Genomic DNA, 17249 nt, shown 5'->3' with positions numbered 1-17249 from the left:
TGGTAGAGTTCTTATCTTCTAGATCTTGATTTCTTTCCTTTGGGTAGGCAAAAGTTTCATAGCCATTCAACTTTCAATTTCTAATGCTGTCTCACTCTTTCATGAAATGGTTTGTTTGGACAAATCTAAAACCTTGTCTGCACTTGCATGTTTGCTTTTGTCAAATTAATGCCTGTAGGTAGTTTCCAGGAAAAAACATTTCCCAGAGACAAGGAATTTCCTAGGAAAGGAAATAAATTTTCTGGACTTAGCAGGAGAAACGTGTAGGTTGGTTTGTGGAACACTGAGGCGAAACCGACCTGTATTTTCATAAGAAAAAGATTTGAAAGCACTGGTAATCAAGTTCTTAGGGTTTCCCTTTGGTATATCCTGTGTGTGCCAGATCTAGCTTGACTGCATGGTTCCCGTTTCCTGTATCTGGACCATTCTTTTTTGGTCAACATCTGCTCTATTCTTTACCAACCATTTTTGTGCTTCTGTTTCATGTGTTTCCTTACCTGATTCTTAGAATTGCTGTATTGTTTTAATCATTTTTAATACCAAAATTTTCTAAATTTTCATTTCTTTAAAATTCAATAAAAAAATCATCATGTATCGTTTTACTAGGCTACTCTTATCTTGTGCTTTCCTTCCATGAAACTCCCTATACCCGTGAAACCCCACTGGCATATTATGATACACCAGTATTCACAACCAGAGATATGATGTACTTAGGAGCATATGCTGGCTACAGGAAATCGCAAGTTGCAATTGCACAATTTAAAGGACAGAAACACAGTTTGTGTGGAGCTGGAAAGAAGAAAAGGCAGCTCATTGAACCAAAATCCATCCAAGTTCTTCTGATGCTCATCCAGCATGGAGCCAATGGTCTCAATCTATTGGAAGCCCAGCATGTCATTCTTGTGGAGCCACTGTTAAATCCTGCAGCTGAAGCTCAAGCTATCAGTCGGATCCATAGAGTAGGACAGGAGAAGAAGACATTCATTCATCGCTTCCTAGTATGTACAGAGCTGTCTCCAGGGCCAATTTTTGTATCTCATTCCAGATACACCTTTTCTTACCCCTTTCTCTCTCTCTCTCTCTCTCTCTTCCCTTCTGACAGGTAAAAAACACCATAGAAGAGAGCATCTACAAATTAAACAGGAGTAAGGCTGCAAATTCCATCATTAGCGCTAAAGTTAAAAAATATGAAGATGAACCTGTCCTGTCCCTCCAAGATGTTGAGTCTCTATTTCCTTTAAGGAGACCAGCTGAAATTCCAGGACAGGGGGATGATGTAGATGGAAGTTTGAGGCGTTTGCCTCCAGCTGTTGCTGCTGGTCTGGCTGCTGAGAGGAGACTGATGGAGCATCGTCATTAGTTATTTTAATAGGGCCATGCTTGTTGCTGCTGATCTGGCTGCTGAGAGGAGAATGATGGTGCATCACAATAAGTTATTAAAATAGCACCATATTTGTTAGGTATTCAGGATGGTAACCGGCGATAGGAGAAAGTTGGATAATTTAGATTCATCTAACTGGTTATGTAAAGGAAAAGGTTGGGAAATAAAGGATAGCTTCAGAAATGACAGCTTCCTTTTTATTCCTCTCTGGAAGCCTGTATGATGTGAATATGGAATAATGGTATATTAATTTGATTGTACGGTTGTCTCGTTTCTCTCCTGTAAATATTCACATAATCTTCCTGTAGAACAGAAAAAGAGAAACTATTCAAAAGGTAATCAACTTCTCAGGTTCGGTCTTTTGCGGCAATGCCAACTTTATTGTGGGCGCTACTACCAAGGATGCCTCATCCTTCAGCATGATTGCATCCTTATCACCAGAAGATCAGAAGTTCTGCAAAAAGGAAGATATCCGGAAGCGAGTGGCTTTTTTGATTTCCTTCGATCTTTTTTATTGTCCACATCTCCTCGGGACAGCTACTTGGGTCAAGTGAGAATCAAATGGTGGTGCCATTTATATGTTCTCCAATGTGAAATGCTTCAGGGCATGGTAGATGCTCATGTTCCGGTTAAGTAATTCCAAGCGAAAGTTGCACAAATATGAGCGAAATGGAAGTCCTTGTTCTACTTCTTTCAGGCTACTCTAACCCTTTCCAAGCAAGCTCTCCATTCCCACCCTACCTCAAATTTTTTGTTCTTATGCGTACTCTATTTACTGTGGAAGCCTGTATGATCACTCAAGTTTCTTTTCTGTAGTTTGGTTGGATATTATAGAGGTCTGTACTTTGAAATGTTAATTTCTGCAGTTAATGATGAAATCTCTATGAACAGAGACGAATCTGTGCAATGCTAAGTTTTGTGTCTGCTATAGGTAAACAGGCAGCTTGTATCCAAGTTCTTGTTGGGGATTCAACATTGCCATCTATATATACAGCTTGGTGTATCATTTTTCTTTTGTTGATCTTCCCCTCTTTCCCCTCCTCTAGAAGGAGCTGGCTTTTCCCATTGAATTCTTTTTTTTTTTTCTTTTTGGAAGAGATGGGAAGGCTGATCGAACTGATTCAGAAAGAAGAATAATTTCATCGTTCAAAAGATTTTTCGTGTTGCATAATGGTGTTTTGAAAATTACATTTATGCCAACAATTTTTTTTAATGAAAATTTATGCCAGCAAATTAAAACAGCAGAACTGAATTATATGAAGTGCGTCTTTTTCTGTGTTTTTTTAGTGAGGTGTGCATTTTAAAGAATGAAATATATATAAATACAGAAACAGACAAGCTCGGAATCTTGGTTCCTCACCACGGTGAGACAACCTACGAGACAATATCTTTAACAAAATATATATTTTATATTAAGAAAAACATTCTTTTTGCTCTGTTAACCTATATTTATCTGTTGGAGGAACGGAGAGCGGTAAGACGGAGAAAAAGAGACAAAATGCAATCAGTTATTATTATTAATACTTTTGATAAGACAGTCATTTCATATAACTCTGATACAAGTACAATTCAAAAAATTAAAAAAAAAATATTCAAAAAAATATTGATGATAAGAAGATATCATTTCAAATTTCACTAAAATGTCGAGCAACAAACGAGACTGCACAATTTGCTGCATTGTTCATCTTATTATAGATATGCCGAATTTTATAGGAGAGACATCTCCACATCAGACTTTGGATATCATGCACCAAAAGGCTACAAGTAGCACGCAATCTCGAAACCCTTGCATCCAAGCCACTGCTGCCACCAAGTCTCTCTCTATAATCAGTTAGTCAGCTTCAAAAATCATCCTTGCATAGACAATGCCTTCTCAAGCCATCCTTAACTTTGTAGTGGGCATCGTAGTATCCACTATCCGAACACCCCCAGTTGCAAAAAATCAAGAGTCGAGGTCGTGGATTACAAAACTAGTGCATCTCTCCTGTCAGCCACATTGCCAATGAAATTGACCTTCAAAAATATCGGTGGTGGGGGTCCCAGGAGAAGAAGACCCTTCTTTGCACTCTACGAGTAAGAAGGAAGTCTCAAGTATCTCGAGTCCTCAAGGTTGAATCAGAAGGCACTACATTCACGATCTATGACTCGAGTGATGGCCTTCTCAAATACCACCCTCTTCAGCTGCTAGGTCACCTTAAAGACACTAGCATTTCGGACAAGTTAAATATAAAAAGCAATATAAATTGTTCTAATGCTAGTAAGTCTGGTGGCCTCCGACTCCATGCTCCATCTCAGGATCTTTAAAAAGAACTGGACAAGCCGCTCTATAGAAACAAAAAGAATGGAGGGGGGTAACCAGCCATCACACCCGCTGCACTCTGGGGCATAGGAAGAGCATATGCTCCATGGTCTCATCCTCTAATCTGTAGTAAGGGCAGATAGTCAGAATGTCTCTCCCTTTGTTCTCAGCAAGGCTCTGGTAGGTAGTCGACTCCAAGCTACTTTACAAAGAAAAAGACACACTTTGGAATGAATTCAGAGCCTTTAGATCCATGCACCATCTATCGTCTTCGTTGGCTCATCTCTGTAAAGCTCATATAGTTCTCTAGAAATAGTCCTAGAAGTGCACGATGACCGTCAAACTCGGACGTGTGGGCTCTCCAGAATGGAAATCACCTGAGACAATACTCTCTTTGTCAACTGATCTCCAAAGAGCCTGGCAACCAATTGCGAGTTCCAACTTCTCTCCTACGAATGGACGAAGTGAGACACCCGAGCTCTATCGCCAATCTTAATGCTGATGAAGGTCGGCCATCAGTTTAGAGGGAGCTTGGACAGCTAAGGATCCTGCAAGAGATCAATTGACTGTCCATCCCTTAGCAGCCACATCATCTGGGCTAGAACATTAGGAGCATAACGGCATATTTCTTTTCAAATTCAGAAGTTGCTCCGACCAACATGGATCTCACCCTCGCTGCTCCAAATGTCATGCCTGACATGTATCATTATACTCCACGGACTGTCAAATTGCATTAAAAATCTTGCAGCATGCCAAATAATTATAGCCTCATGTTGGATCTACAGAATGCGCATCCAGTCCCCCCTCATAGATTGGAAGGCACACCACATCCTAAACCACAAGGCGTACACTTAGACACGTGGAGAGAGAAAAGAAATAAAATGAGACACGTGAAGAGAAAGAAGAAGAGAACCTTGAACCAAAAGAAGGCTCAAGAGAGGGGAACGAATTATTGGAAGGTGGGTGTCAAGCTGGCGCGGGAGATGGAAGTCCGCACCTCCTAGTTTTTCCAAGGCCAACTTGGACATTAATGTAATAGATGACGTAGGATTTGCAATCAGAAGGCAAGATATTAGTTTCGTCGCAGGATAAGCATCAAATATGCGATATTCTATTCTAGGAGCAGTACTTATAGGTGGTAGGACATTATTTTAGAGGGTAATTCCTCGGTAATTAGTAGACGGATTTCGAGGCAGCTCGACAGAGCTCCGGACTAAATGGTGTCTTGTGTTGACTGACCACTCGGGACGTGCATCATGAGACAATTTTCTGCTACAATTCCAGTACAACAATGTCATGTTTTCAGATGTTGTTAGATATTGTTCTTACAAAATTAATAAGACTTATCCTTCTTATCAACAAAATAATAATAATAATAATAATAATAATAATAATAATAATAATAATAATAATAATAATAATAAAGTATTACTCCTGTTTTCCTCTCTCCGTCATGGGAGAAAAATCTCTTTAACATGCATACTTTGAGAAACAACATCATTACAACTTTCAAACAAAAAGCAAACAACATCGTTATCTATCATATAAAATCATTAAGATACTAAAAACTACATTCATCACATCCTCCTACTCATTCTCGCCTTTTTTTAATTGCATATCTTCATTTTTGGGTAGGCCTGGGCCCGTCCACCACCTCCTGCCCATCGGCTGCGGTGTAGCTGCCTCAGACCCCTTTTTAACCATCGATAAAGAGATTGAGGGGGGAGGCCGGCGAATGGGTCCGGGCCATCGCGGCTTTATTCGGAACGGCGATTCTTGCTATCATCGGTGGTGGGTTGGCCGTTGCGGTCCTTGAGCGCCTGGAACACCCGGGAGCTCTCCGAGAAGATGTGGGCCCGCCGGTCGTAGTCGGTGGGCGCCCGCCCCTCGTCCCTCCCCGCTATCGCCTCCTCCTCCAATACCTCCAACTCCTCCTCTTTGCGAACGCGGGCACCGTCCTCTCCCTCCTTCTCGGCTCCCGGATACTCTTCTTGGATCCGATCTTTGCTCGCTCCGGAATCCGGCTTCGCCCTCCGCGTCCACGCCGTGCTGATCCGGTGCGTGAGCGGCCGCGGCGGCCGCGCGGCCACGAACGAAGGAGAGGCGTTCGACGTAATGACCCGAGCATAGAAGGATGGATCGGGTTTGTGGTTAAGAGGGAGAGAAGGATAGGAGGAGAAGATGGTTAAACGATAAACAGCATCCATGGCGGCAAACGACGCCTCGACTCGAGCTAGAGAGACGGAGAAGGGCGTTCCGTGGCTTGGTTTTATTATGGAGTAAACGGTGAGCGGTGGGTCGAGGTGATGAAGACCGTTGCAGCAATGTCTACGTGGCACGCGGCGAGACGCGTGTTTATTTTTGAGGGTGGCACACGTTTTGATGGAGACATGCACCAAGGTTTTAGTACGCATCCAATTCCTGATACGGATTTGGACCTCTGAGGCTGCTGAGTGGAGACGATGATGGTCTCTGTTGGTGACAAACTCTGACATGTCCCAAAACCACATGGATAGAGAGATCGAATAAAGGAGACAAATGACGCTGGTTGGCTATCGTTGAACCAAGAATCCACTAGCGAATTTTCCATAAGGATAAGAGGCAGGATCTATCCTCAGGCGTTTGCTTCGCATAGAGCCGTGTTGCACCATATGTCTCACTTCCATTTCAGACACGTTCCTCTTCTCCAAATGGTACGCTTACATCTGTGCTCTTCATGGATTCCTCTTCATTTAGTGACCCTCCATTTGGATTCCCTAATAAATGATTGACCAAGGAAAAGGGAGGATGCAAGCACATAAACTAAGATTAGGATGGAGAATATATTAATGGACTCTATTTAGACAACTATAATGAATGGATTCATAACCATCCATATTGAACCGTCATTCATCTTGTGCATACCATAGATATTGCACTTGCTCGTTGCTGATTATTTTTTAGTCAAGCCCTATTGTTTGATAGTTGTTACAAATGGAATTTGTGCTGCGTATAAAATTTTTGGGGTTAAATAAGTAAAATTTCACTTATTAAATTGGTTACTTGCACCCGTTTTATAAGTCCTCGGTGCATCGTGATGAAAAATAACGATATAATGTATATTTTACAAAAAAAGGCATGCATGTGATTTTTTTTTTGGGTTAAATAGTGGTGGAAGCATCACAAATCAGAAACAATATGGGAAGTCTGCTGTCCAATGCTCAATAAAAGCAATTCTCAAGAAATTGATCTGGAATCTCCTCCAAAGGAAGGTACCAATCATTAGGCTATAGCTCAAATTTGCAAATTTAACATTGATTCTTTGCCTTCCATTCAATATTGAGCCTGATGCTGGTGATCATGGCAGGCATATAATACACCAATATAAGCACCCAAGACCTAAGGAATGATCTCTAAACGCAACTCAATGGTCACGTTCAGGTGTACAACGCACTTCTATCCACCGTGATTTGAATTGTCATTCTTTTATTTTATTAATAAATTGGTGGGTTTTTATCACCTCTCCTGTTTTCCCTTCTTCGACGAGCATGAATATTAGATAAGTACCATCAAGATAACACATAAATAGAAAAATAATTTATTTATGCTCTTTTGTTTATTGGAAAGTGACTTGGAAATCTATGATTCATATTGTTTTGCATTAAGTAAATTTCTAAGATCTATTCATTTTTCTCATAATACTCATTATGCCTTAGATTCAATTTGCACACTTATCATGTACTGCTCTTTTATTATTGAAACTCACTTTACCTTCTAGATGCGTAGTGTTTCCATCCATTTAGGCAAATGGTACTTATGAGAAATTAATCTAGCAATCTTTTTTTTTTTTTTTTTTTTTTGATGTGAGCATGAAAATATGAATAAGTTGGTCGATAAGAGTGTTGATCAATTTTTTATGATATGTTATCCCTAACAAACGGTTTAACAAAAAATTGTCAATGGCCCTGGAGGCCAACACACAAGTTACTAAGTATATTTTATTGCCATTTACACATTAACACAATTACTAAGTATATTTTATTGCCATTTCCCACACAAATGTGAAATTTAACACGATTCATTGTCTTTGAGAAACAAAATCCAATCTAGTTCATGCAAGGTAGGGGACTGACTTCCAATGTAATTTTTTCTCTATACCACGTCCATCGTCTACAAAATTGTTTTGCAATTCTTTTTCAATGTTTGAGATGGAAATGGACCCATTGATCCGCACATCTAAGATGAATACCAGCCAAAATAATGACGAGTTGCTAGCTGAGAAGACGACATGAAGAAACGAGAGAGCAGGTACTGGCAAAAACTTTTTATATTGACACAACCACATCATTTATTTCTACTAGGTGCACTCTCATCATATGATCGTCTGTCTTTAAAATGAACAAATACAATCTCATAATTAAGCCTAGCTTCAGGTTAACTTTGGGTCAGACCAAAGAAGCAGTGCCTAGATCCAAATCAACCAATGGATGCCCACTTCCACCTCTATTCAAATTTCTGTCGCAATTATTAAAGCAGCAGTCAAAAAGGTCTGCCGGCCAAAGATCCAACCAAACAGTCTCAGAAAGCACGCTAGATGCCAAGAGTACCTCCAACTGAGATGAGGTCTCGCCCTTGGACATCTCACACATTCTCCTTCTCCAGTCCCGTACTTGAAACCGTAAATAGCCGTTGCCACTTCGCTCTTCGAATTCAAACGTTCGCCTCCAGCTCTCTCTCTCTCTCTAGCATTCCGGCACCGATGGAGACTCCGGCCACCGGAACCCCGGGAACCCGGTCGCTGCCCCGGCGGAAGCCCCTCCAGCCGAAGACTTCTAATGCGAGTCCGGCGCCGGCGAGCCTGACGAAGCCAAAACCGATCCAGATCTCGCCGTTGATCAAAGGGGACACGGACAAGGAGAACCGTTCTATCCACGTAGCAGAGATTGGGCCGCTGGAGGCATCGCTCGCGGAGGAGCTGGAGGCGATCCGGAGGAGGAGGGAGAGGCTCCGGGTGGAGAGGGAGAGGACGGAGAGAATGCTAAGAGAGAGGGATCGGGTGTTGCAGATGGCGATGAGGGAGTGGGAGAGGAGAGGGAGGGAGCAGAGGAGGGTGGAGTTGGAGCTCCAGGGGTTGACCAGACTCAAGGAGCTGGAAGCCTCTTGTATGGTGAGCTATTGCTTACTTTGTTTCTTTTCTACATAGAGTGGATCAAAAACCGTGTTTTTTTTTTTTTCCTTTGATATTTATTTCATAAATTTTTGATTCTGGTCTTATTGATTGGGAAAAAAAACATACAGAGATTTACTCCAGTTAAGTCTCTTAGAGCTAGAGAAGAAGAGAAGAGGAGCGCCGAAGCTCAATCACAGGCAAGTGCTAAGCTCTTCTTTTTTTTCTTTGCTTCTTTTTGGTCTCTTCATTATGTGATATTGTTGGTCATGATTCTTATGTTATTTTTTACGAAAAATCATTTGATTAGTAAGGGTGGCAGTAGAGCTGGTATTTTCCTCACAATTTACATAAAAGAACATATAGCAATCAATTCTAAGAGATTTCAGTGAGCCAGCTTAATTCCAGGACTGATAACTCACAGTTGCGATCTCTTGCAATTGTAAATTTGTTTCCTGGTTGAATCGTTTCTCCATTTAAGCATATTAAATCTTCTAAGGAATAATGAATAGCAGGATCCTTTGATTTATATGGTTCATCTTTAATTTTGCGCTAGAAGAATAAAGGTCTCAATTTTGTTAATAAAATACTGTGAACCCACGTCAGAATTTGTAGTTCCTATACCCTTTATAAAGTGATTGAACCTAGAATGGTAAGACAACACATCAAATACAACATCATCAGAAGAAATCATTGCTGATTTCATCCACTTAAGTCTAATGATGCCATTTTTTGAAACCATGATTTATATGCTTGTTTAGGCAACAGATCTGAAAGAAACCATCTACTCTTGATCCTGTTGCGTGTGGCCCTTGTTACCGAGACTTGCATAATTTTTTGTTATCAATCTTCCAGTACATATCCCATCTGTTTCCATCACCAGATTCTTGATCCTCAGAGGCCTTGCTGCATGCAATTTCCATTCTACTCTATGAGCTTGACTAGTTTCAAGGTAACATATGTTAGTATTCTTTTTAAGAAGAGAGGGTGGGTAACATAACGTACATACACTAGTTTACTACTTCATACTTTGAAACAACCCCATGAACCTTGACTGGCACCTGGCTTAGAACTATAATTTCTTCCCATACATTAATAACGTCAATGCAACTCATATAGCATAGTTAACAAAATTGAGCAAAATCCTTTCTTCTTAGCAAAAAAAAAGGTTCTTTCCTGTATTTCTAAAGGATGCCATGAGCCATATGGATTGCACCTTTGACCATGAAATGGGTATTATAATATTTCGTGCAAGGTTCATTCATGATTTTGATCAACTGATAAGTAATGCTAGTCTAGGCCGAACTTTCCTTTACAAAATTGCAACACAATTAAAAACTAACAGTTCCCATTTTGCAGGGATTGAGCCATGCAGCACAAGATAATGAAGCCACAGAATCATTATCATCCCAGGAAAAAGCAGCTGAGAACTAGTCATTCCTCATAGTTTTTCCATTCATATCTCCTTTATTTCTCGGGCTACATGTAGTGTGTGCCCCTGCAGTGAAGACAAGAAAATCAAATTGCTTATTTGCTGTCTTTTGCAAAATATTAGCTGAGGCATTACACCATGTAAGAACAAACAATAAGATATACATGTTATCATGCTTGCTCTAAGGCCTTGTTCTTAATGGTCATAATTGCAAAACACAGATATCACATTTTCATCTACACTTCTTAAATTCCAGATCTAGTGGTGAAGCATCAGTATACTAAAATATCTGCATATGTTCTAACATTCACCAGCGACCTGTTCTTGTTCAGAGCCTGTTTCAATGGCACATGCTTGGTACACTATGATACCTTAAATATGTTGTTACATTAAATGGTCATGTGTAGATCAAGCTTGCTTAGGCCCTCCCCTGCTTTAGTCACAAAAAGGCTGCACATTTAAAACATCTGAGTAGATTATAACTTGCTTGAAGCATACATGCATTTTTTTTTAATGATGAAAAAGCAGACATGCAGTTGACAAAACGTTTAATTAATCAGATAAGCCATGTGTAATTTATTAGTTTGACACTGGTTTCTGATTCTTGTATGAGTCATTTGAGTGGGTTTCTATGCCTTCATGGCATCTCAAAGAACCATAACTGATCACTCATATCAAAGTGAAGGAAACGTTACTCAACTGATGACTATGGGAGTAAGTAGGTTCAGAATGGCCAGAATCATGGAGAGTTTTTGGAAGTGAAGATAAGATATGATTCCATCATCCACTTTTGAGAAACTAATCAACACAGGTGATGCACAGAGAAAGCCCACAACCTTTATAGAGAAAAAAGGAGAAGAATGTCTAATTATGGAACATACCCATTTCTGAGATTATCAGCATGTGGTCACTTGCACCTTTGATTGGAAAAAGTCTAAATTTAGCTGTCCAATAGGGAGAAGAAGAATTAAACATGAGAGAAAATTTTGGTTATGACTGCAAAATTACCTGAATGGTCATGTCACAGTCTCATTCTCCATGAATACCTAATCAACATCAAGTTCTCATTATCCTACTTGAAGATTTTAGCCTGATAAAAAGGTGATGCATCACCAACCATTCATCTTGCAACTTACATATGAGGAAGAGATGTGTGTGATGATCACTTCAAAAATCGCAGAAAGATGGATCTTTGAATGCCTCCCAAATTCAAGCACTCTCCACAGCCTTGAGATCATATTGTACACGAGCATATTATATCAGCATTTCAGATCAATTGTTCTGCTTATTAAAGAAAAACAAATTATAAACTACAATAAAACACTTAGCCCCGTCAGAAAATTTAAAACAAATGCTCAGTTAACTTAAGAATTCTTCCAACCATGCAAGAGATGATACAGCCAACAAATGCATAAATTATTTGCAGCCAATGGGAAACTAAAGAAATACAGGGAGAAAGAACGTAGAGGTTTATTAGAATTTGTTAATACTCATAACAGCGTACATGAGAAACTCTTTATTCACATGCTTCTCATCTGCCAAGCATCAACCCAGCCCCAAGTACTGCACTGCGACATATATCTGCTAACCAGAGAATTTAGTTAGCAGAATACAAACAACATCCAGTCCAAAGTTTCTAGGTGCACTGAAATAAAATCCACATGCTAGGGACTGCATAGTGATGTAACAAGGGATATGATGACCAAAGACTCAGTGCACTCAACCTGAGTTCAGAAGTCAAAAGATAAAGTCGAAGAGGTCAAAAGATATTCCTGAAAAAAGAAAGAAGGAAAGAAAGAAAGCAGAGGAAGAAAAAGAGCAAGAGAGAGAGAGAAGGGAGGGGGCGAATTTCCACGAGCAGTTCTATAATGAACAATACTGGCTATTGCAGTTTAAGCATGTTTCAAAAGTTGTCACTGGCTCATCAGCAGAGCTAGTTTGCTGTTGAGGGTCTGCCTCCCTCCCCCCACATTTGAATTGATCAGCTGTTGCTTTTGGAACCTTTCCTCACATTCCAAAGGGTCTTCTCTTTAATCTACCGGCATCGCTAGTCATCTCTTCAAATTAGCACAAATCAAATTAGCATGTTTTGTATCATTCTCCTTGTTTATTCATATCTATCCAGTATATTGGTGGAAGGTGGAGGAAGCAAAATTATTACTTATTTTTCAATTGTAACCAATATTTCTTAAACCAATGAAATATATGATTTTAGCTAATACTGGTGTTAGATTTATATAACGTGGTGGATGTACATGACATTTAAAACACTACCGTTCAAGCATGAGTCAAAATGGCTTGTTTCGTATGGAGCATCAGGTCATTAGCGATTTGCATAAAGTTCGTTTGACATTGAGAAGCAAGCTATTTGTGAATTATGTCAAGTTGTGAGCTATTTTGCTTGAGCATCTTCCTTAAGATTATTAAAATTTTGTCATGCTATGATCCATTGTGGTATAAAAAGTATCTAACGCATCGAATTATTTTAGAAGAACCAATCCCATACCTCACACGTGGTCCTGTAGAATTTGCTCTACATCTGTGAGTGACAGTATATGGATTCCGATGTTGCTGGATTTTGGTAAATCAAGTGCAACTCTATGTGATAATTCACTTGTGTACTGTTCATTAATCGATTCCTGTCATGTTGTCTGAGTAGCTGCATGGAGGGAATGATAAATATCTAGTTGTGACAACTTGAGACATGCAAGTGCATGCTTGCATCCATTTACCCATATACTTGAAATGATTATTTGTTATGGTCAAGTACAGCCAAACCTATGAATGGAACACAAATGAAAAAGAGTTGCCACAGCAAAGTGAATTGGCTGAGGATTGATTTGCAAATTTAATGAGAAAATGTAAAGGTAAATAGATGTTATTGTAAAGGGGAAAAAAAAAAAAAAACTTGGACCGGTCCCCTTTCCTCTTCTCTTCCATTTTGATGGAGAAGAGCAACTTTTGCAAGAGTGTAGAGCCTTGAAGCCTCTTCCCATCAAAGCTACCAGCGGACATTCCTCCACCTGAAAGAAAAACTGACACTTTCTTTCATCCCAGAAATCCTTGATTCCACAGCATACTTTCTTTCAATCCCTTTGCATGGCCTATGTTTGTAGAAGAGGATGGAGAACTAATATTATCTAAACAAGATAGCATATTGTACCTGTTGTGGTCAAGGGACTCCAGGGCTCATACGGACGGAGGGCTCATCTCAACAAGAGGTATTATTCGCTTTGGCCACGTGCATATCGTAGCTTATATGCTCACGATCTCTGGACCGTAGCTAGTACACTTGCGGTTGCCGTAACTAATTATATACTTGAGGCCCTTGGATTGTAGCTGGTACGCTTGTAGTTGCTGGGTCTCACGGCTTTATCCTCTGGGCTTTGGCCCAAAAGGCACCTCTTTAGAGATAGGGGATCTCCTATCTCATATAAGGTAGAGCATACCTGACTCATAACCATTGTGGGATTAAACCCCCCACAATAGTAGCCCCCCCCCCCCCCCCAGTCAGGAAGACTCTATCTTATTGGAGAGCTCTTTCTCTAGCATCATTTATTGTGGTCAAGGGATTTCGGGACTCATATGGATGGAGGGCTCATCCCAACAAGAGGTATTGTCCACTTGGGCTACATGCACATCATAGCTTATAGACTTATGGCCCTTGGATCATAACTAGTATGCTTGCGATTGCTGTAGCTTATAGGCTTGCGGTCCTTGGGCCGTAGTTGGTATGCTTGTGGCTATCGGACCTCACGATTTTGTTTCTTGGGCTTTGACCCACAAGGCACCTCTTGAGGATGGAGTGTGCTCTTATCTCATATAAGGCAGAGTACACTTGATTTTACAACTGATGTAAGACTAAACCCTCCACAACAGTAGCCCTCCTAATCAGGGAGACTGTTTTATTAGAGGGCCCTTCCTCTAGCATTATTTGTTGTGGTCAAGGGACTCTGGGGCTTATACGGACGGAGGGCTTATCCCAACAAGAGGTATTATCTGCTTTGGTCACGTGCATATCATAGTTTATACACTACAACCCTTGGACCATAGCTAGTATGCTTGCGGCTGCCAGACCTCACGGCTTTGTCCACTGGGCTTTGGCTCAAAAAGAGCTTTTTAAGGGAGAGAGGATCTCCTATCTCATATAAGATAGAATACATCTGACTCACAATCGATGTGGGACAAACCCCCCCACAATAGTAGCCTTCCCAGTCAGAGGGACTCTGTCTTATTGGAGGATCTTTTTTCTAGCATCATTTTGTTGTGGTCAAGGGACTCCGTGGCTCATATGGACGGAGGACTCATCCCAGTAAGAGGTATTATCTGCTTTGGCTGCATGCGTACTGTAGCTTATATGCTTGCGATCCTTGGGCCGTAGCTAGTATCCTTATGGTTACTGTAGTTTATACACTTGCGGCTCTTAGGCCATAGCCAGTATGCTTGCCGGCTACTGGGCCTTACGGCTTTGTCTCCTGGACTTTGGCCCAAAAGATACCTTTTGAGAGAGAGAGGATTTTCTATCTCATATAAGGCAGAGTACATTTGACTTACAACTGATGTGGGACTAAACCCTTTTGGCTACATGCATATCGTAGCTTATACGCTCGTAGTCCTTGGGCCATAGCTGGCATGCTTGCAGTTGCTGTAACTTATACACTTGTGGCCCTTGGGCCGTAGCTGGTATGTTTGCGGCTGTCGGGCCTTATGGCTTTGTTCCTTGGGCTTTGATTCAAAAGACACCTCTTGAGAGAAAGAATCTTCTATCTCATATAAGATAGAGTACATCTGACTCACAACCGATGTGGGACTAAATACCCTACAATAGTACCAAAAAAATGATGTAAGATTTTGAGAAATGCATCGACCCAATCAGGGAGGGGACAAGGAGTGCTAATAGCACAAAATAGGCATGTTAGGTGCTTAAAATCCTGATTTTCATCATATCTGATTTAATGATTTATATAATATAAATTAGAAAAGATGTACTACAATAAAATAGATTATTAGCAATGAAAAATTTTTATTTCTAATAACTGATTTTCGTTGCTAATAATATTAGCGATGAAATTTTGGTCGCTAATATTTCATCGTAAATAATTCCGTCGTTGATAATATTTTATGATGAAAAAATTTCATCGCTAATAAAAGATGTTTGTGATGAATATTTTTCGTCATTAAAAAAAATTGATGAAAAAATTTAATCTAAAAAAGATATTTACGATGAAAAATTTTTATCGCTATTATTTGCTAAAGTTTTAGCGACGAAAATTTTCATCACAAAAAATTATTTTTGCAACAAAAATAATTCATCGCTATTAATTTAATAAAAAAATTATTTAAAAAAATTAAATAATATTAATGATGAAAAAAAATTATCGTAAATAAAATTATTTACGATAAATATTTTTTCATCACTGTTAATTATATATTTATTGATAAATTAAATTATGTTAGTAAAATATTTTTAGCGATGAATATTTTATCGAGAATAATTCTGTCGCTAATAATTTAGTCATATTTTTTTAAAAAAATTATAAATATATATTTTAAATTTATAATATACAATATTTTTTATAAATTAAAAAATTAAAATAAAAAATTTACACAATAAATTGATAAATAAATTTTATTATTTTATTATATTAAATTAAAATTATAAGATATTTGAAATAAAAAAATATATCAGTAAGCCGTCAAATATCGGCATTTGAAGAATGAGCTAGGGATGAGGAGCGCTCAACGGACCTCGAACCGATGATGGAGCTCGGATTGGCCTGCTGCTGCCTCATCAACTGTATCGTCAGCTCCATTTACGCCATCCACTCCATCATTTGGATCTGAAAGCACTGATAGTCGTCGACGCATACAGCCAACTTCTGAGCTCGCTGTCGATCTTCGACAGCCTGTCTCTACACCTCTGTCAGTTGAGTCTCGCATGCAGAATAGATGTCCATTCTAGATATGCGTGAGGATGAGGAAGCAATGATCCCATACCCTACATCCCTAACATAACAGGATCTCATATCGAGCATCCGATCATAGATCTCATTATTTATGGGTGCGATCGAGCCCTCAGGGGTAGGTTGGATCTAATCTCTGTCATACGATCCTGAAAATTAAAATTATAGTTATTTTAATTTTATAATAAAAATTAAATTACGAGTGAAAAATAATTGAAAAAACTAACAAAGAGCTCCTGGCTCCCCGTTGTCCACTCCTCCGACCATCATCGATGGGTCCACTGGTAGATATCGATCATACCAAGAAGTTCGCCACTCTCAGCATCTCTCTATAATTTAAAAATTAATTAAAAAAATTTAAATAACTAAAAAATTATAAACTAATTAAAAATTAAAAATTACCTACCATGTGCTCTATGTGACGAGCAAACGATCTCGAACCCCCACAATGCGACACGGTCTGTCTCGTCCGGTTCGTCGCATTTTGGGCACATTATTTCTGTAAAATTATCAGTAAATTAGTATATAAAAAATTTAATTTAAGAATAAATGATTCAGTCATTAAACTAATAAAAAAATTTAGATGTGTAACCTGATATGCCGGATCCTCGTACTACCGGTGTATAGTAGTCCAATCATCTATGGTGATGCTGTCATAGGGCTGCTGCCGTGCTGTCTCCTCCCCATGATCTTGCACCATCTGATACCAATGCTGATGCATGTGATGGCAATAGTCCTTGAAATGCAACGATAACTGAATATCGATGGCTCGCCTCACACGATCCTCCTCAAAATCAGCGATATCAAATACACCCTGCCAATAACAAATATTAAAAAAATACTATACAAATTAAATATTCATAATATAATTTATTTTAGCTGTAAGTGGGTGTAGAAAATCTCTCTCTGAGCCGGTAGAATGTGATGCCAATCGAAGAACGTCACGGGGGCATAACTGCAGCATATGATGCCTAGCTCAGTCTGCCATGGGTCACACCATCTCTTAATGGATCTGGTGTAGCTGATCG

At 39.5% G+C, this 17249-nt stretch overlaps 3 protein-coding genes across 6 annotated transcripts in view; 2 read left to right on the top strand and 1 right to left on the bottom strand.

Annotated features, from left to right (window-relative positions):
• Positions 1–1641, top strand: part of LOC105044839 (uncharacterized) — a 51363-nt gene extending 49722 nt beyond the window's left edge. For both annotated transcript variants that reach the window (XM_019850760.2, XM_010922867.2), the window contains 2 exons: positions 734–998; positions 1103–1641. In XM_019850760.2, the coding sequence (XP_019706319.2) occupies positions 734–998; positions 1103–1360 (523 nt within the window). In that variant the 3' untranslated portion in view covers positions 1361–1641. The remainder of the gene's footprint in view (positions 1–733; positions 999–1102) is intronic.
• Positions 1642–5117: 3476 nt separating this feature from the next.
• On the bottom strand, positions 5118–5887 carry LOC105044837 (uncharacterized). Its single transcript, XM_029264511.2, has one exon. It carries the CDS (start codon positions 5885–5887, stop codon positions 5438–5440), a length of 450 nt encoding a protein of 149 aa, XP_029120344.1. The 3' UTR covers positions 5118–5437.
• Positions 5888–5985: 98 nt separating this feature from the next.
• LOC105044836 (uncharacterized) lies at positions 5986–10443 on the top strand. Of its 3 annotated transcripts, none has more exons than XM_073257408.1 (4): positions 5986–6373; positions 8196–8826; positions 8958–9026; positions 10186–10443. In XM_073257408.1, exons 2-4 carry the CDS (start codon positions 8254–8256, stop codon positions 10258–10260), a joined length of 717 nt encoding a protein of 238 aa, XP_073113509.1. In that variant the 5' UTR covers positions 5986–6373; positions 8196–8253; the 3' UTR covers positions 10261–10443. The 3 variants fall into 3 exon arrangements, with proteins under 3 accessions (XP_073113509.1, XP_029120343.2, XP_019706320.2); XM_029264510.2 differs by lacking the exon at positions 5986–6373 and adding an exon at positions 7690–7967; XM_019850761.3 differs by lacking the exon at positions 5986–6373 and adding an exon at positions 7690–7967 and having other exon boundaries at positions 8093–8826.
• The last annotated feature ends 6806 nt before the right edge of the window (positions 10444–17249 follow it).

This window comes from Elaeis guineensis, chromosome 5, assembly GCF_000442705.2.
Source record: "Elaeis guineensis isolate ETL-2024a chromosome 5, EG11, whole genome shotgun sequence".
Taxonomy (NCBI): Eukaryota; Viridiplantae; Streptophyta; class Magnoliopsida; order Arecales; family Arecaceae; genus Elaeis; species Elaeis guineensis.
This window is presented reverse-complemented; position numbering and strand designations above follow the sequence as displayed.

Excerpts from the sequence above, each read along its gene's own strand:
- LOC105044837 (XM_029264511.2), bottom strand. The coding sequence starts at position 5,887 with ATGGATGCTGTTTATCGTTTAACCATCTTCTCCTCCTATCCTTCTCTC.
- LOC105044836 (XM_073257408.1), top strand. The coding sequence starts at position 8,254 with ATGCCAAGAGTACCTCCAACTGAGATGAGGTCTCGCCCTTGGACATCT. Across the intron at positions 8,827-8,957 it reads AGCTGGAAGCCTCTTGTATG|AGATTTACTCCAGTTAAGTC; the intron begins GTGAGCTATTGC and ends AAAAACATACAG. Across the intron at positions 9,027-10,185 it reads GCGCCGAAGCTCAATCACAG|GGATTGAGCCATGCAGCACA; the intron begins GCAAGTGCTAAG and ends CCCATTTTGCAG.